General features: G+C 36.7%; 1 protein-coding gene across 5 annotated transcripts in view; it reads left to right on the plus strand.

Moving 5' to 3' along the window:
* gig (tuberin) overlaps positions 1–20,359 on the plus strand; it is a 143,836-nt gene that overhangs the window by 59,944 nt on the left and 63,533 nt on the right. For all 5 annotated transcript variants that reach the window (XM_068348007.1, XM_068348005.1, XM_068348008.1 and 2 more), the window contains exons 4-12: positions 4,439–4,636; positions 5,085–5,259; positions 8,044–8,235; positions 9,490–9,631; positions 12,014–12,165; positions 13,878–14,050; positions 14,576–14,744; positions 16,137–16,367; positions 19,073–19,292. In XM_068348007.1, the coding sequence (XP_068204108.1) occupies positions 4,439–4,636; positions 5,085–5,259; positions 8,044–8,235; positions 9,490–9,631; positions 12,014–12,165; positions 13,878–14,050; positions 14,576–14,744; positions 16,137–16,367; positions 19,073–19,292 (1,652 nt within the window). The remainder of the gene's footprint in view (positions 1–4,438; positions 4,637–5,084; positions 5,260–8,043; positions 8,236–9,489; positions 9,632–12,013; positions 12,166–13,877; positions 14,051–14,575; positions 14,745–16,136; positions 16,368–19,072; positions 19,293–20,359) is intronic.

The following is a 20,359-nucleotide window of genomic DNA, read 5'->3' on the forward strand; positions in this document are numbered from 1 at the left end:
AAAGTCCCAACTGGTCCCATCCCAAACTATAGTGTACTTAGGGATGGAGATTCGCAGTCAAGCTTTTCGGGCTTTTCCGTCGGCCCCCAGAACAAGTCAAGCCCAAGGATGCATCCAGAACATGCTAAAGAAGGACCGATGTTCAGTCAGACAGTGGATGAGTCTGATAGGGACGCTTTCATCCCTGGAACAGTTCATTTCGTTAGGGAGACTGCACCTCCGTCCCCTTCAATTTCACCTAGCTGTTCACTGGAAAAAGGACAAGACGCTAGAAGCGGTCTCGATCCCCATTTCCGAGAAGATGAAGTCATCACTGACTTGGTGGAAGGACAACATCAACCTCAGAGAGGGTCTGCCCCTGGCTGTTCAGACCCTCAACCACGTTCTCTTCTCGGACGCATCGGACACGGGCTGGGGTGCGACATTAGACGGTCGGGAATGCTCGGGAACTTGGAACTCGAATCAAAGAACGTTACATATCAACTGCAAGGAGCTACTGGCAGTTCATCTGGCCTTGAAAAGCTTCAAGTCCCTCCTTCTAGGCAAGGTGGTGGAGGTGAACTCAGACAACACCACGGCCTTGGCGTACATCTCCAAGCAAGGAGGGACCCATTCTTTGACGTTGTACGAGATCGCAAGGGACCTCCTTACCTGGTCAAGAGATCTAAACCTTTCTCTAGTAACGAGGTTCATTCAAGGCAACATGAATGTCATGGCGGATTGCCTCAGTCGGAAGGGCCAAATCATTCCAACAGAATGGACCCTACACAAGGATGTGTTCAAGAGACTATGGGCCACATGGGGCCAACCTACCAGAGATCTCTTTGCAACCTCGATGACCAAGAGGCTCCCAATTTATTGCTCGCCAATCCCGGACCCAGCAGCAGTTCATATAGATGCCTTTCCACTGGATTGGTCCCATTTAGACCTTTATGCATTCCCCCCGTTCAAGATTGTCAACAAGGTACTGCAGAAGTTCGCCTCTCACGAAGGGACAAGGTTGACGTTAGTTGCTCCCCTCTGGCCCGCGAGAGAATGGTTCACCGAGGTACTTCAATGGCTGGTGGACGTTCCCAGAACTCTTCCTCTAAGAGTGGACCTTCTACGTCAGCCACACGTAAAGAAGGTACACCCAAGCCTCCACGCTCTTCGTCTGACTGCCTTCAGACTATCGAAAGACTCTCGAGAGCTAGAGGCTTTTCGAAGGAGGCAGCCAGGGCGATTGCTAGAGCAAGGAGGACATCCACTCTTAGAGTCTACCAGTCGAAGTGGGAAGTCTTCCGAAACTGGTGCAAGTCGGTATCAGTATCCTCGACCAGTACCTCTGTAACCCAAATAGCTGACTTCCTATTATACCTGAGGAAGGAAAGATCTCTTTCAGCTCCCACTATCAAAGGTTACAGAAGCATGTTGGCAGCAGTCTTCCGTCACAGAGGCTTAGATCTTTCTAACAACAAAGATCTACAGGACCTCCTTAAGTCTTTTGAGACCTCGAAGGAGCGTCGTTTGGCTACACCGGGTTGGAATTTAGACGTGGTACTAAGATTCCTTATGTCAGAAAGGTTCGAGCCACTACAATCAGCCTCCTTTAAAGATCTCACTTTAAAGACTCTTTTCCTCGTTTGCTTAGCAACAGCTAAAAGAGTCAGTGAGATACACGCCTTCAGCAAGAACATCGGATTTTCATCTGAAACGGCTACATGTTCTTTACAGCTTGGTTTTCTAGCCGAAATCGTTCGATATTCCAAGCCTTTCAAATTTGGTTGGAAATGAACTAGAAAGAGTCTTATGCCCTGTTAGAGCTCTTAAGTTCTATTTAAGACGAACTAAACCTTTACAAGGACAGTCAGAAGCTTTATGGTGTGCTATTAAGAAACCTTCTTTACCTATGTCAAAGAATGCAGTTTCCTATTATATCAGACTGTTGATACGAGAAGCTCATTCCCATCTGAATGAGGAAGACCATGCTTTGCTGAAGGTAAGGACACATGAAGTTAGAGCTGTCGCAACTTCAGTGGCCTTTAAACAAAATAGATCTCTGCAGAGTATAATGGACGCAACCTATTGGAGAAGCAAGTCAGTGTTCGCGTCTTTTTATCTTAAAGATGTCCAGTCTCTTTACGAGAACTGCTACACCCTGGGACCATTCGTAGCAGCGAGTGCAGTAGTGGGTGAGGGCTCAACCACTACATTCCCCTAATTCCATAACCTTTTTTAATCTTTCTCTTGAAATGTTTTTTATTGTTGTTTTTTGGGTTGTCTGGAAGGCTAAGAAGCCTTTCGCATCCTGGTTGATTTGGCGGGTGGTCAAATTCTTTTCTTGAGAAGCGCCTAGATTAGAGGTTTTGATGAGGTCCTTTAGTATGGGTTGCAACCCTTGATACTTCAGCTCCTAGGAGTCGCTCAGCATCCTAAGAGGATCGCGAGGCTCAGTAAGGAAGACGTACTTAAAAAAGGCAGAGTAATTGTTCAAGTCGACTTCCTTACCAGGTACTTATTTATTTTATGTTTGTTATTTTGAATAACTGCTAAAATGAAATACAAAATCCTTAGCTCATAATAATGTAAACAATTAATGCTGGTCTCTACCCACCCCCCTGGGTGTGAATCAGCTTATATAATCACCGGCTAAGTTTAATATTGAAAAATGTTATTTTTATTAATAAAATAAATTTTTGAATATACTTACCCGGTGATTATATATTAAAGGACCCTCCCTTCCTCCCCAATAGAGACCCAGTGGACCGAGGAGAAAATTGAGTTCTGTGTTTACATTGAGTACTGAGTACCTGCTCGACAGATGGCGCTGTTGAAGTACACCCCCTACCTGCATAGCGATCGCTGGCGGATTTTGAACGTAGAGTTTTTCTGTCGGGCAGCAGAGCTGCAGCTTATATAATCACCGGGTAAGTATATTCAAAAATTTATTTTATTAATAAAAATAACATTTTATGTTCATTTGTTTACTTGGAAATTTTAATGATGTCAGTATGGTAAAGTGGCTAAGTTACAGCCCTTAGTAAGCATATGGTTAGAGAGCCATAATAATACCATGAGTTGGTTAAGCTACTGTGATTACTATGTAACCATTGGGTTATGAAAGTGTGATTACATGATATCCAGTAGGTTATGATCTGGTGTCCTGCTAACCAGGAGGTTATGATGATGCCTTGATTAACTTTATAACCAGTTGGTTATGATGCCCTGAGTATTTGTTAACTCTATAACCAGTTGGTTATGATGCCCTGAGTATTTAATTATCTTCCAATTTAATTGTTTGGATTTATTTTTCTGTTTTTTGTTAGTCAACTATTAGAGTAAATGCACTGCACTTGGAAAGGCAATGAAGTATTGAGTTATGTTTGAAAGATCACAGCATAGTATAGCATACTCTGTTATATAACGAGAAAAAGTCAAGACCGACATGGTTATAGGAGTGAAGCAAGACCTGGTGTAATACAGTAATGCTATTTTGTCTTTTCTCTCAAGGCCTATTTTGTATTTGGTGTAACAGTACATAGTTGTGGATAATACCCTCAACTATTGCTTTGTGGAATGCCAGGACCTTCATAAGGTTAAAAAAATGCGAAACCCTCGAATGGTAAGGTCTGACTTGAATTTCTACCGATATATAAAGATATTACCCAAATAAGCATCTCATGATCACAAAATGTAGTTAATTATTGAATAATGTTTGACATTTATTGATGTTATTGTAAATGAGTTTTAATGATGCCATTAGACAGCTAAGTGAGAAGAGACCAAAGAAACAGATGAAAGGTTCAAGGCAGACAAGGTACTGTAAAGAACCATTAGTACTTTGTGCTATGCGAGGTATAGTATAACTTTTAAATGGTATCCCTGTGAGGGGGTTAGATGCTGAAAAAATAAGGAAAATTATTGGTTAAAATTTTGTTTGATTTAATCTATTGATGTAAAAGTTCAATGTAACTATTATCATCCTAGGAATGTAGTCAATTTTAGAGGTTTTATTCCAGCTGTGACCAGATTGTGGAAAGATCTAACTAATCTGGCAGTTGATTTAATATAATTTAAGATCAAAATAGTAGAATTTTCTTTTTAAGAATTAAACAGGTTGACAAGTTTCACTTCATAGTTTGTATATGGAAGATCCATTTTAACATTGTTAATGATCTGGTGATCTGGATATTTTTTATACATTTCTTCTTGTATATAGTTTATTTATTGCTTTACATCCTTTCCTCACTGGGCTATTTTCCCTTTTGGAACCCTTGGGGTGATAGCATCCTGCCTTTCCGACTATGGTTGTAACTTAGCTAGTAATAGTAATTGTAATGATAACAACAATTGAATGTTCTTGGATGGAAGTTATTATTTTGTCATTTAATTTTTAATTTTTATATTTAGATAACACGCTGACACCTTCTAACCTTAAATCTCTCTTCTTTATATACAGGTTTGACTTCTTCCGTGAAGTAGTTTCAGATGGAAAGCAGTTGGAGTACATTGAAGAATTAGCTGGTCCATTTCTATTAGAATGGTTGCCTGTTGTACTGGCATCTCCACAGGCTTCAGATGCCCTAAATCTCCTTGTGAATCTGGTCAAATTTAATGCTGCATACTTGGATGAAACTGTGGTTACTGGTTATGTCAAGTGAGTAATTTACAATGGCTGATGCTTATTTTTATATGTATAAGAAGTAATGGTAACTACATGAATATGATAAGTAGGCCTCTTTTGTCAAATTCCTAGAATCCATATGGTGTGAATTATTCATTTTAAAATTTGAGCTTGAAATTGATTTACATATATACATATACCAAGGCTTTTCCCTGACAATGGGCTCAACCGAGTTCGGCTGGTACTGCTAGGGTGCCAGCCAAATCAGTTGATTAAAAAACCATTAAACTGCTGGGCAAGGTTCCTTTCAAGAAAAATATTTTTATTCATCATATTAGTACTTAATAGATTTTTTCATAGCCTCCTGTTGAAAAGCAAGGTTCATGTAAATCATAGGTTTCCTGAAAATAACGAACTTGTAGACTGCATTTTTGAATATTACTGCTCAGATTTTCCTTACATTTGCTGTCCCCCTTTGCAGACAAGTTGTTCTTCAGTTACTACAGGCACACAACGAAGCTGAGGCATTGCAGTGCTTGAGAGTTCTCGATGCAGTTTTGGCTTACTCTTACTTACCATCTCCAGCTCTTCCAACATTTATCACTGCACTTACAAGGGCTGTCAATGTCCCACAGTTAACTCAAGAAACATGGAAGGTGTGAAGCATTATGTATTTTATAATGTTAAGATAATAGTTTTCAGTTTTAAGAAATCATACTTGATTTCATGAAATATAGCCTTCAATACCTGTAGTCAAAATAGATAGAAGTACAGTACTAGCTGTAAGTAATGTGTTCATTGGAAGGAGAAAGGATTAATTAGGTGGAATCATTTAAATATTTAGGAACTATGATCCCTAATACAGGGTCTTTAGAATTGGAGTTTAATGAAAGATTGAAAAAAGCAAATCAGACAATGGCTAGGTTAAGTACCTGAAATTACATATAAAAATCAGGCTATATATCAGTTTAGTGAGATTGGTGTTACTGTATGGATGTGAGTCGTGGTATGACAATGAAACAATATCCAACAGATTTTGTAGATTTAAGAACAAAGCCCTCGGAAGGATATTGGGAGTTAAATGGCAGGACAGGATTAGAAACGAAACTAAGAGAGATTACTTGAGTGCCATTTGTGGATGAGATCATGGTGATGGGTAGATGGAGATGGTTTTGGCATGCTCTTTGCACTCTCCAAGAGAATCCCACAAATTAGTGCATTTTAGCAAGGTGAATTTTGGTGCCATTACTAGCACACCTGTTTCAATTGTTAATACTGATGTCTGCTTTCCAAGCTCTTCCCTTGTGAGAAATAAATTACCAATAGTGATGTATAGTAGGCATAAGTACCTCAAAAGATGTTGGGATTAGCGTGAATCTTTCCAATTCTTTTACATGCGCTTTCAGAGCCGGTTCTTTTTGTGCTGGTACTTTTTATGATCAGGAGAAATTGAATGATTTTGGTCGTTCTCAAACATAATTGATATACAGTAACTGAATTTTAATAAGACGAGTTTCATAATAGTTAAGACAATGAATGATTATGATCATTTTCATACATAAAATAGAACGATATATATTTGAGAGAGAGAGTTTCTCAGATTAAAGAGCAGAAGAGGGGGAAAATATGATACGCTTCAGAGGAAAAAACTCCATTTATTTCTTTGCTATAGATTTGCAGGAGTAAATTTTAAAAATGGCAATTTTGAACTGAAACCTCTTATTCATCTATAACTACTCAATTTGCTAAGCAGGTTTCTTGTGGATAGTTTTTTCTTTAGTTTGTTTGCGTTCTTTAAAGCTAAGAGTTTTGCAAGAGTAACGTGGATATAGTGGCTTGGGTGACTATCTAATTCTTTATCTTCCCATATGATCTTTAGTTTCCGGTTAGCTTGGTGATTGTTACGGTGGAATGCACACCTGCATTTTGCTGGGGTTTGCATTGAGATGCCATTTTTTATAGTATACTGAAAGAGATGATAAATCTCTGGATAGTCTCTCCTCTATTTCTTCAAAGATCGTGACTCGTCTGCATATAATCTTATATGAATCTTTGTATATCCTGAAACTTTGGTTGGTCATTTTTATACATTTTGAACATAATTGGAGCCAGTACAGAGGCTTGTGTGAGACTACAAAATATTGTTCATCAGTGTGGGTAAGATTGTGTCCCATAAAGAAATTGAATCCAGAGCTTAATAGAGCTTGTCAAATAATCACTGGCACACTAAAGGTAACACCCATACTGTACCATGTCTTTATAGACTGGCCAGTATTGCAGCACCTCAGATTTGACAAAATACTATTACCAAAAATGAAAGGGTCAGACAGATGAATGATCCAATGCATCCACTTCAATGACATCAGACATCAAGATGGCAAAATCAAGGTAAACCTTCATGGCTGTGAAGGGTCCTGAACATCTAAATCATGCTGCTTACAGATTGATGAAATAGAGGCAGAGTGACTGTGATTCAACCAATGAAGAACTACCTGACCCTACCAAACACCTACCTTGTTGAGCGTCCCTTAACAGAAATGAGTGGACCACCTTAAATAGAGCAAGATTCAAGGTCAGGAAAATAGGATATAGGCTACAGAAGTGGGGATATGTCACCAATGTTGATTGCCCGTGGTAAATCGCCACAGACTATAGAACACATCTTCCACTGCTGCCCACTGGGACCTGTATGTTCTGATGCTTTCACCTTGCTTTTTTTCATTTCCACCAAAGTAAAAGATAAGTGGAGCCACAGAGAATCCTTGAATATCCCCAAGCCTCCAATTTGAGACTCAAATTTTACAGAATCTCTTGTCTATTACCTTTATGTTGAAGATCAGAATCCATCGGATGAGGTAAATTTGAAGAACTGCTATCCCTCTAAGGAATTTAGACTACTTACAGTCAGGACTAATAAATAAGACAAAATACAAAAGTGCTAATACTCGAGAATAGTCTAAAGTCCCAGATGTAATTCATGTAGATCAAAGGAATTCTATACTATGGTCAGAGGATGATAGTTATTGGGAGTTATTTCATTGGTGTTTTTACTTGAGGACATTGTTAGATTATATCTTCAAAGAGTGAATCAAGTGTTAAGCCCTTCAGCATATTCTGCTGTACTTCAACAAATGCAAGAATTTGCTTTTACTGAATTTTAGCATCAGTTATTTAATATATAGACATGTAAATTGAAGGAGCTTGTGCTTATTTTATATTGATTATGTAACTCCCAATTAAGTATCAAAATATAAGAATTTATCGGTGAAATTCTGTTAACTTTTTGGGCAATGTTCATGATTTTATTTTGGTGTTTTTTTTTCAAGTATAGTAGTGTAATTTGCTTTACAAATGTAAGATAGGTATCTATATAATATATATTTTATTGTAAGAACCAAATCTCTTTTTCTTTAGCTTTTATAACCCTTTTTTTCTTACAGATAATGCGTAATCTTCTTGGGACACATTTGGGCAATAGTGGGCTCTACGTTCTGTGTCGTCTGATTCAGAGCAATGGTGATCCACACATGGTCAGAGGAGCCATCTTCTTTCTAACATCAGCTCTTTGGGGTAACAACAAAGTTTCGTCCCTGAACTACAAACCAGCTGCAGTTTTGCCTACACTACAGCAGGTTAGTTTTGATATTTCCTTACTGTCTTGAATAGTGTCCCAATAATTACAGTATAGTATTCCAAAGAGTATAGTAATATATGAGATTTATTTTTTGATATATGTAAAGAAGAGGATATTTGGAGCTTCTATTTGTTAATATTTTGTATACAGTATTTGTTACCTAGGAAATGCATCAGATAACCTTGCTTTCAAAATCATTATAAGAGAGAGAGTTCTAGTTAGCTTTTTATTATCGACATCTGACTTGTAATGTCTCATGATCTGGGTTTTGCTCACATACGCCTTTTATTAGTTAGCCCAGATTAAAATTTAAGTGTAAACTATACTCAATGTAACAAATAAATGGCCAATATGGGAGGGCTCCTGGTTTTAACAGATTCCCGGCTAGTGCCACATCTCCATAGATCACTGGCTTGCCTTCTTTTTCCCTGCTCCACTTCCATACCCTCTGTCTTTGTCTTTCTTGCTCTCTCTCTATTTCTATAGAAATTGGTGTATTCCCAAAATAGTATACAAAATTATTCCAATTTTGTTCTGTATCACCATTGAGGTAAAATTCAAGGCATGTTTTCTGTATACTACAAAGGTTTCCCCTCATCCTAACCTGGCGCAGATGTTGCTGCTACACTTAACACTCATAATGAATTGACAAAATTTTCAAAATGTCTTGATTTATTATTGTAATGGTTCAATGTTGAGACTGGTGTAATGCCATTTTTATTTTCATATTCAATATTTAAGAATACATACATACATCATACATATACCAAAGGCACTTCCCCCAATTTTGGGGGGTAGCCGACAACAACAAGAAACAAAACAAAAAGGGGACCTCTACTCTCTACGTTCCTCCAGCCTAACCAGGGACTCAGCCGAGTTCAGCTGGTACTGCTAGGGTGCCACAGCCCAACCTCCCACATTTCCACCACAGATGAAGCTTCATACTGCTGAGTCCCCTACTGCTGCTACCTCCGCGGTCATCTAAGGCACCGGAGGAAGCAGCAGGGCCTACCGGAACTGCGTCACAATCGCTCGCCATTCATTCCTATTTCTAGCAAGCTCTTTTGCCTCTCTCACATCTATCCTCCTATCACCCAGAGCTTTCTTCACACCATCCATCCACCCAAATGACCGATGTAAAGTTTGAACTGATGTAAAGAGGAGTATTACTGTCCTCTTGAGTAAAAATATTATATTTTGTATGATGTGGAAAGTAGCTCATAGTAATTTATTGATTATCTTTGCATTTCAGGCAGGAAAAAATGGCCATGTGTTGGTTGTCTATGAAGTGGCACTAAGCATTCAGAAGCTTGTATCAAAGTTGTCTTTAGAACTTCACCTCTCCTCATGGGATCTCCTTTTGGACACACTTGCAAATCTTTTTGAACACTATGGTAAGGAATTTCATCTTATTCTGACATTGGAAAAGATTAAGATGTATGTTATTACTAACAACCACAATAGGGTCTCACGATATATGAAAGCTGGAGTTGAAATGGATCTTTATGTTCTGTGTAATTGGTAAATAGCTGAGAGAGTTTATATGTCAGGTATTTATGTCAGGTAATTATTAATCTTACTTCTAAGATTTCAACTAATTACTGTATGTCAAAAATATACAGCTACCTCCAGGGTATATCCTTTTTCTTCCTGCAGCTCACTGTATTAGTACTTCTCTACTTAGAATTACCATACACTAAAACTAAAGTTAAATGTAATTAGATTCTGTCAGACTCAATAAAATTGTTTGTTCCCTTGTAAAATTCACTGAAGATGCACTAAACTTTGGTGAGCTTTTTTTGAGTGATAAGACTATGCAATAAGGTTAATATACAGCTTCTCATGTGTTCATGATGATTTTGGCACCAGTAGTTCCAATGACTCAGAGACTAGGATTTGCATTGGATTGGATGTCATGTCACAAGCTAGAGATGGACTATGTATCTATGCCATTTGTCCCTGTGGCCTTCTTTGACAGGTACTGTTCAAGTTTTGGGCTTCATAGAACTCTTGGATATTTACAGTTGCTTCATTCTGGTCCTAGCAAGAGAAGTTTACGGACCTCCTAGATCCTATTGGTGTCAATCTCGTGGGTCATCCACTTTCGAAGCAGCTTTACTTTTATGAGCTTCAGGTCCATCTAGGAGTGTTGCATCTGAACGCATGGAGGTTATCCCGTGCAGTCTGCAAGAAAGATGGTTTTCAGAGGTTGCTTTGACAGCTATTACTGCCACCTGATACTTAAAATCTTAACTTCACCAAGGAAAAGAGCTCAAGATTTATTAGGGGATTTTAATTAATGCCTCATATGCTGTTTTAGTAGATTTTTTTGTGTTTTAAGAACTGTTGTTATCTGTCAACAATAAAGAGCTACGCTGCTGCCATCTCTATGGTCCTTCTTCATTACATTTTTGATATATGCAATAATAGAGAAATATCTTTTCTCGTAATCCAGCCAGTTTTGAGATTTCAAGTTAAATCTTTTAGTAGGGCTTTCTCTCTGTTATAATGTTTATCCAAGTCCGTAAATGAACCTTTATCCAAAGTCATCGTATTTTTTTATTCAAGATTTTGTTTTTACAATTCTATGCTTGCAGCTTTGAACTTTGTTAGGAAGACCATGCCCTAGTATGGTGTCTCCCATTCCAGTCCATTATCTTCAATTGAGCTTTCATTCGTCCTGGATTTGGTTACAAATGCTTAAACTTTGAGGAAGCATGACTTCTTACTATATTTTCTTTTGCTTTTCCTTCCATGCTTTCCTAGTTAGGCAAGTACTTGCTTTTTTACCTTTGGAAAGCTGTTTGATTTTGCCTTCAGCAGAGCATTGAAATTTTGTATTGTAAAGGGATATGATTTTCTACTGGGTTTGTCAGTTAGTATCTGTGCTTTCTTCCACCTATCTCGTTTCTCTTTTTTGTAAACTAGGGATCAAGACTCACCACTTCAGTGCTATTCTTTTAGGTGGCACTTGGCAAAGTATATATTCTTTCTAAGAGATTTTACTATTGGAAGGTTGCAAGTCTTTTGATGTATACTTCGGGCCAAATCGTTGGGAGAGGTTGTTGTTTAGTCATCTACTGTACACGATACCAATCCCCCACATACCTGTGGCTAACGGGGGTGGCGGCATCTGTAATATCAGGTTTTTCTCCTGTCTGGTAAGTGGGGTACCTATTGTCTTGTCGTTTTTTTGCAAGGTACAACCCATTATTTTATATATGCTGACACCACTTGGGTTGAATATCTTTGCCTACTTTGTGAGAAGTGGTATTTTTATCTTAATGCCTTATTTTCTCTGTCTTGCTGCCTCATATCTGCATTTGCCCTCCCTCCCTCTCTCCTGGCATTTTACTTTTAAGGACTGTTCTCTGAAGGGCACAGATTAGTGACTAGAAAGAATGCTATTTGTAAAAGGTCTGGCTATTCTCAGCGTGTACTTTTTTCATTATGATCAGGACAAGTTGGTGTTACTAGAGACCTTCATGTGGAAGCAAGGCATTTTATGATGTGCAGGTCTATATGAATGAATTGCTTTTTAATGTTACAAAATATAGTATTTGTTGAATTGTGGAAGTATAAATAGGTATTTAAAAAAAAAACTTTAATTTGAAGTTATTATAATTTTATGAAAATTGTAATAAACAGCATTATTTTTTATTTTATTTCTGTCAAAATGCTCTGATCAGAATTAGTTTTCTAAATTTAAAAAAAATTTCCTTTCTAAATTATCTAGTATTTAATGTTCTTAGTCCAAATGTTTGTTGTGATTTCAGTTTCCTTGGAAGATGGCCTTGAAAAACAATCTATCCTTAATGTACTAAAAGACATAATGGGTGTCATTGAGCAACTGATTGAATTACAGCAGTTTGGGGGATCTTATGATAAATTCTTCTCACTCGTTGATAAATATGCACATCTTCGACCAGTAAGTACAGTTGTTATATTTTGATTGCACATTGTTTCAATTATAAGTGTTCATAAGAAGTTACAAATTTTGCTTAAGTGCTTTTTTTTTTTTTTTTTTTTTGCCAATATTGATTCACAGATTCATTTAAAATTCATCCTACCCTTACTATAGATATTTTTAACGCTTAATTTTTGATTATAGGAAAATGTTTTTAGAATTTATGTGCATTTATTTTTATTTAACATGGTCATATTTATTCCTTATAATTTGTTTCCATAATTTTTTTTGTATGGGCATTTTATATTTTGTTTGCTGTCATATTCACTTTTTCAATCACTAGTGTAGAAGTGGTGGTAAGTTTTAAAACTTTGAGGATTATTTTGCATTCTATCAATACGTTTGTAGAAGTTAAAGCATGTGTGGAAAGTTTCTTCTAAATTAATCACTTGAGTTGGATAGTTATACAGTATTCTGAACCTTGCTTTGTGCAAGTCCTGATCCAAGTCTCGGCATTCTTGGTTAAATTGAAGGAAGTCTAATGCCCAGATTACATGGAAGGAAGGACTTACGGTGTGACAGCTAGATATGAAGGATTGTTGTCACTCCCATATTGTTGAAGAAAGAGGGGTGGGGGATATAGAGGGTTCTGATCTCCCTTTATCCGTGCAAATTTCAACAGTCCCTTCATAATTTTGGTTCTATAGAGTGAATTCGGTAATTATAATGGCTGGCCTACCAACAACAAGTGGTTTCAATGATACACTTATAAACTGACGCCAGGTCACCTCAGATTATTTTATTGTTATTAAAAGTATAGTTACAGGTCTACCATTGATTGAGCAACGGATACTCTAGCACATCCTTTGATCTATGCATAATTATGGGAACTGTTTAGAATTTGCTAATTATAATAAAAAAAAAGATATCTTGTCTTTTGAGTCTTTCAAATTGCAGTATTGTAAATATTACAGATGTGTTTGTTCTACTCTGTAAATGAACCATAAAAAATGACTTTCCCTCCCAGCAGCTATACAATAATATAGCATCACTAATTAATTGCAAATAAAAGCTAAACTAAATACACAAACTTCTTTAGAGTTCATGCATAACTCTGCTGAAAACTCTGCTCAAAGACTTCTTCTTCTTCCCCCCCCTTTTTTTTTTTTGGGGGGGGGGGTTTATGTACGGCCTTGATGCAGTACTATATTACACAATATTGAAATGACACTAGGAATAGGCTGACATCTGGGAAATGTTGGATTCAGCTTATGGTTTGAAGGTGAAATTCATGGAAATAAAGTGGACTTTCGTTATAAAATCTATCATTTCCATACTTACCTTAGAATCATAGTGTCCTCTCCCCACCAATTTAGTGGTAGTGATACTTATAGTGTTTTCACAGCCCTCTGTTAAACTAATAAAAGAATTAGAGACCTTTCTGGACCAGCTCATTCTGGTACCTAGAGGTACTTACTTGGGGCATCTTAAGATGGTCTCATGCTGGGGTCCAAAAAGGGGAAGATGAAGTGGAGAAGATATAGGTTATGATGCTTTTTCTTCTGAATTAAATGCTTATGATATGAGCAAAGTATGAAGATAAATTTTATAAGAAAAGTATTGTCATTTTTAAGTAAAACACATTTCATGCCAGTATATGATTATAAAGTGATGTACTTAAACCTATTATGATAATCAATGAACTCATTAGATTTTGTGTTCTTTTCTTTTAGGAAACCTCCGTGCTCAGATTGCTAGACCACCAAGCTCAGGCCATGGATCCTTTACATCCTCATTGGTTAGCTAAACTTGGTACTCTTCTCAATCAGTACTACTGCCATGACCCAAGGCCAGCTGTAAGAACGAAAGCACTGGCTATATTGTCAGATGTATATAACAATAACAGGTAAAGTATTTAGTTATATACTTTTTAACCCTTTTATCCCCAGAGGACGTACTGGTACCTTTCACAAAACTCATCCCTTTACCCCCATGGATGTACCGGTACGTCCTTGCAAAAAACTGCTATTTACAGTTTTTTGCATATTTTTGATAACTTTATGAGAAACTTCAGGCATTTTCCAAAAGAATGAGACCAACCTGACCTCTGTATGACGAAAATTAAGGCTGTTAGAACAATTTGAAAAAAATATACTGCGAAATGTGCTTGAAAAAAAAAAAAAACGCCTGGGCGTTAAGGGTTTTGAAAGTTCCAAATAGCCTGGGGGTAAAAGGGTTAATACTCTCAATGGTCATTATTGGAAATCTGTATTTTCTTACAAGTTATTAAAATAAGTTGAATAACTAATATAAACTAATTTACATGAATCATAAAGATTACCTATATATGGTGTTTGTTCAGCTCTAGATAGAAATCGCGAAATTTCAAATTATTTCTTTTACCCTTTTCTAATTTTTCCCCCCATTTTAGGTACCTTTATGGCACAGACATGGTGAGGAATGTAGTAACCATCCAAATGGAGGGTATTGAAAAAGAACGTAATGTTGGTGTTAGAACAGCAGCTGTTAATCTCCTTGTACACATTGCTGTCACACAAAGGTCCTCTGTTGTTCCTGATATTCTTTCTTTACTTGAAAAGGTATTTATAAGTAAGATTTGATATTGTTTTGGTTAGTAACCGTAACAAATTATGGGGTATCACAGCTAATTGTTATATAGTACTGTACTACAGTAGTCATGATAATTGTTGCAAAATGACATTTAATTGAAAAGCCAAGGAATAATTTTTTTCAAAAAAGAACACATTCTCTTATGTAAGAGCATGTTGTTTTTTTATCTTTTTGTAGGTAATATTTTCAAACATTCTAGTTAGAAGTAGACATACAGTATTAGTTATTGATTTTATCATTTTGTACACATCATATCTGAAGATATTTTAGTTTACCCACTACTCTTGCCAAATTTTTTAGGCCTAGGAGAATTGAGAATTATTTATTTATACATATATATATACATATATATATACATATATATATATATATATATATATATATATATATATATATATATATATATATATATATATGTAATATAAATTATAAATATTATATGTATATATATTGTATATTTGTATGTATGTATTAGAGATTAGTTCACTGAACTTTCAATTAGCTTCCATAAAGCACTAGCAGAGTTGGAAGAGCCAGGCCTACATGGCTGAAAACTATGAAGCATGAAGTAGGAGATGATGAGTGGAGAAGCATTGATTTAAAAGCTCAAGATAGAGACGACTGGCAAAATCTAACTGAGGCCCTTTGCATCAATAGACGTAGGAGATAAAATATTTATTTATATATATATATATATACAGTATATATATATATATATATATATATATATATATATATATATATATATATATATATATATATATATATATATATATATATATATATATAAATGTGTGTATGTATGTATGTATGTACACACACACATATATGTAGTGCTATCAGTGTTTACTTATACATCAGAAACTTGGAGCCTCTCTAAAGAACTGTGGAAAGACTAATGATGGGGATAACATTAGTACTGTAGACAAGAAAAGAGCAACATGGATACGAAAGCAAACTGAAGTAGAGAATATTCTCTCAACATATAAGAAAAGAAATGGGCATTGGCAGGACATATAATGAGAATGAAAGATAATAGATAGACATTAAGAATAACAGGGTGAATCCTTAGAGATTGCAAAAGGAGCAGGGGAAGGAAGAGAAGACGTTGGATTGACAAGCTAAGAAAATTTGTGGGTGTATAGACCTAATGTTATGAACAGTACATGTGTTTGTACATAAAGTACATCTCAAACACCCAACATGAGTAATAATAGTTGCATACACAAGATATGTCATTCAAGTAGTGATGTGAAGATTATGAAAACTTTCTGCTTAGGAAATTCCTTTCATATTTGTCCTAATTATTTAACAAGTTTAAATGTTTATTTATAAAAGATATATTTTTTTTCGTTTTGCAGATTATCACAGCTCCTTACAATAATACAAAAGAAAACGAACAGGTCTTGCGTGAGAGCGAAGCTGCAGACGTCATTGCTGCAGTTGCTGGTCTGATAAGAATATTTAAAAAAAAGCTGTGGGAATTGCCGTCGTCGCATGCTATTCAAGCATACAAGATCCTGATCTTGTGCTTGGATCATCATTATCGCAAGGAGACCATAATGGATGGTGTTTCAAGGGTCAGACTTCAGGTAATAAAACTGTCCTCTTTTTTTAAGTTTTAGTTGTACTGGATATAATTTACATATAATTGGAATGTTAGTTTATTCAGATTCAAAGATTACAAGTTATTTGGTTTTCGCTGCTTTACTTTGTCATATTTTAAAGTGTTTCGTTTTTGTTTAGTATGCTATGAGTTGTACAGCCAGAATTAAATACTGGTATATTTTTCAGCGATTCATTTGTTATTATGGAGAATGATTTTACAAAGAGTAGTAAAATCAATTTGAATAAGTGGAATTATTGCTTTGTGTAGAAATTCAGCCAATTAAAAGACTCTTGGAGAAAACTTTTTTATGTATAAGAATAGAGGGTTTTAGCATAAACACAAAAATGTGTAAGGCTAATAAAACAAGGTTAGCTGAAAATATTGAGTTAATATTATAGAAAGGAAATTAGGGAAATCAATTTAGTTTGAGGTATTATACATATAAACAGTACTGTAGTTTAATTAAGTAAAGGTACCTCCATTAACGACGAGGTTAGGTGGTAACAACCCTGTCGTTAAGCAAATTCGATGTCAAGCAAGTTACCCTTATTTTAGTTGACATCTTGAGCATAAAATTTCGTAGTCACATAATGTCAATGAGTCACTAATAGGCTACAACTGAAAAAAATTTATCTAATTCAAAGCATATCATATGTGCTTATATGTTTCCTTGATAAAATGGTAATTAGATATTTGAAATAGTTTAGTATATGTAGTAATTTTTCATTAGACGTAGGTGAAAGTTCCCAGTCGCGATCCAATGCAGACAGCATGGACCATTTGATATTGAGACTTATTCTTGCACATTTTCCTTTCTTAGCTTGAACAGTTGGATCTAATGCAGACTGCATGGACAATTTGATATTGAGAATTTTTCCTACTCATTTTCCGTTCTTAGCTTGAATAGGGGAATCACTCTTGCCCCCAAGATATGCTGCCTTCCATGAAGAGGGAGTAAAGCTCACCTGCTGAGCGAATCTTTTGTTTTCTGTCAGGAGGAGCCTGGTGTAACAGCTACTGCTGTGGCACCTGTGGGAGGTGACTGCTCCCTAAAGCACCAATCTACACTACTCTAGGCTGGGAATGGGTATCATATATGCTGCCCTTGTAGCCACCCTCCTCCTCCTTTGTGAGGAAGGGACAGAGCTGACCCGATGACCGTGGGACCATTTTTCCTAGGACTCTGTCAGCTGGTCCGTGAGCCCAGTAAGGCTGATCTGATTTAACAGCAGTTGGTGAAGGTCCTTCCATGGATCTAATACCCTTGTCCAGGGAGAGGCGAATGTTTTGTCCACCTCCATAACTCTGTGGTGACCCCAACTTGTGTCATGTCCCATTTTACAAGCTCCTAATTAGCTCCTGAGACAATGTTGGTGATAGTAAAGAAAGGGCCTCCCCAACCAGAGCGATTTTTAGCAGCTCATAATCTCCCTCTCCACCCTCTGCTGAAGAATTTCCTTGAAAGGCTTTGGATCCCTCCCTGGGATCAGTGCACGCCTTTGCTCTTTCTAGGAAAGACTTGAGTTTAGCTCTGTTATCATCAGCCAAGATCATCTGTGGGTATACTTTGAACAGAACAGTATCTGATAGTTTTAGACCAGTTTTGCCTCATTTTAGGATGTTGCCCACAAATTCCTAGGTCTCTTTCCTTGGGCCCTGTTGTGGCTGCTTAATAGCTATGTAAATCTCCCTCCTGCCACATGTGATAAGTATACATCCTTCATAAGGTAAACATGTTCAGCATACATACATACATAGGAAACAGCCACAACTGTTACATGCTTGCCATTTTAGCAGATTGCACTCTGCTTAGAAGCAACTCCCTCCATCCTCCTTTCAAAGGGGAGTATGAGTCAATTTTTTCCTTTCACATTAGTCTTGATGTCTGGTCAGACACTTAGAATGATATCTGCATTATAAAGAGAGAGAGAGAGAGGTGTTCCGAGACCTAGTAACAACTTTCCTTTAAATCAGAGCTGGCCAAGACTATAACTGGTTTTACATGCTTATGTTTAGCTGTTAGGAGGTTTTTGGCGTCTCTCTCCTGTATCCCTTACAGGATGAGGAAAGATGACATGTCCAGGGAAAAGAAGAACCTTTCAATCTGGTTCTAGGGGACTACTTCCCTTCTTAGGATGTATTCTATATAAAGAGCAATGGTTTCTGTACATACATACATATACCAAGGCACTTCCCCCAATTTTGGGGGGTAGCTGACATCAAACAAATGAAACAAAAAAAGGGGACCTCTCCTCTCTACGTTCTTCCCAGCCTGGTTTCTGTAGCTAAGAAAAGTTCAAATTATTTTCAAAATTTATGGTATTTTCCATCTAGTTATACTTCCTGCCTGAGCCAAAGTTCAAAAGTGATGTGATACAGTTGGACAGGTTGTCTCATACTACAGCACATACTTTGTTAAAGATATGGTTACCATTCCAGCTTCACTGAAGACCACCTCCTGTTTAAGAGACTCGGTTTTATATACAGTAGTTAGGAAAAATTCAAATTACATAAATTTTTTTGGATATTTTAAAGTTTTGGAAATCTTGTCCTAATCTTGAATGAACACAATTTGAAATGTCAAGTTTAAATATTAAATAATATTTTTAGAGATGCATCTATGATGCCAAGTTAAATGCTAGTCTTATTGCTTATTGGATTTGTAGCAAAATCTTTTATTTCTTCCAGATCTTTGAAATGATATTTGAAATGAGAGCAAACTCCAAGTGTCAGCTCGGATTCCTAAATACATCATCGAGGACTAATGAAGAAGAGGAGAAGTTTTCCTCTATGCTGCCACAGTACACTCCATATGTGTTGGTTAATGACAAGCATAGCCAAAGATTTTCATCAGCCGATGAACAAGGGGAAGATGATCCAGAAAAAGGATTAGATGAATCTAGTACAGGTATTTTCAGTTTTTATATGTAACTCTTATTTATAAATTAATGAAAACCATTAAAAGTAGTGGTTTTGGAGTAAAGATGTTGTAGGAAATACGTTTAGCCTTGAAACATGGAGTCAAACTTATTATTGCTGTTTGATGTTGATCTCTATATTTGGGTTCAGTAGCATTGAATACTACTGCTACTTTGCACTATGCTGTATCAGGGTTTATCTGACAGCTCTCCAAACTTTGACTCTATTCATGATGAGGCTTAGAATATGGGCCAGTGTTGGAGTCCATCAAATAAGCTTTGTATGTCGTAAAGCTATTCGCTCTGTCCACGATGACTAGTGATCATGAAAATGCTATAAAGATGTAGGCAAGGGACACACTAAGTACACTTATTAATCAAGGAATCTTATAACCAATCTCTCATCCCAATTTGGGCCAGCAGAACATTTAAGTTACTGAATATAAGCACAATATATCCCACACACTTTTCCTTGGATTACCCATAATTTGTAATTAAAGATAATTAACCTGATGACTGGCCTAGAAATCTTACCCCTAAGTAGATGACATATGTCGATAAATGTGCATAACAGTTGTGGGGAGGCCAGCAACTCATGTTTAGTGACGTTTTATGCATTCACTATGGAGTGCCAGGAAATAGCATTTTATTGGTGTACACCATGAATGAAGCCTGTCCTAACCTGTTCAAGATAAAAAACATTCACTGCGAGTTTGAACTTCTGAAGTTCCACTGATTCAACAGCCTGAGTAGGAAGATCAATCCACAATCTGGTCACAGCTGGAATAAAACTTATAGAATACTGTGTAGTATTGACTTATGATGGAGAAGGCAAGACTGTTGGAACTAACTGCATACCTAGTACTACATACAGGATGGTACAGTCTGGGAATATGCGAATGCGAAAAAATAGTCCAACAGATCAAGATGAGAGTCGGTAGCTGAAGACCAGACAAGAAGACAGTTCTTGAAATAAGTTAGAATGAAGGAATTAAAACATTTCTCCTGGATTGATTGATCACCTAAAGTCTTGAAAGATCTTCTCAATAAGCTAACT

Source organism: Palaemon carinicauda, chromosome 24 (genome assembly GCF_036898095.1).
Source record: "Palaemon carinicauda isolate YSFRI2023 chromosome 24, ASM3689809v2, whole genome shotgun sequence".
NCBI lineage: Eukaryota > Metazoa > Arthropoda > Malacostraca > Decapoda > Palaemonidae > Palaemon > Palaemon carinicauda.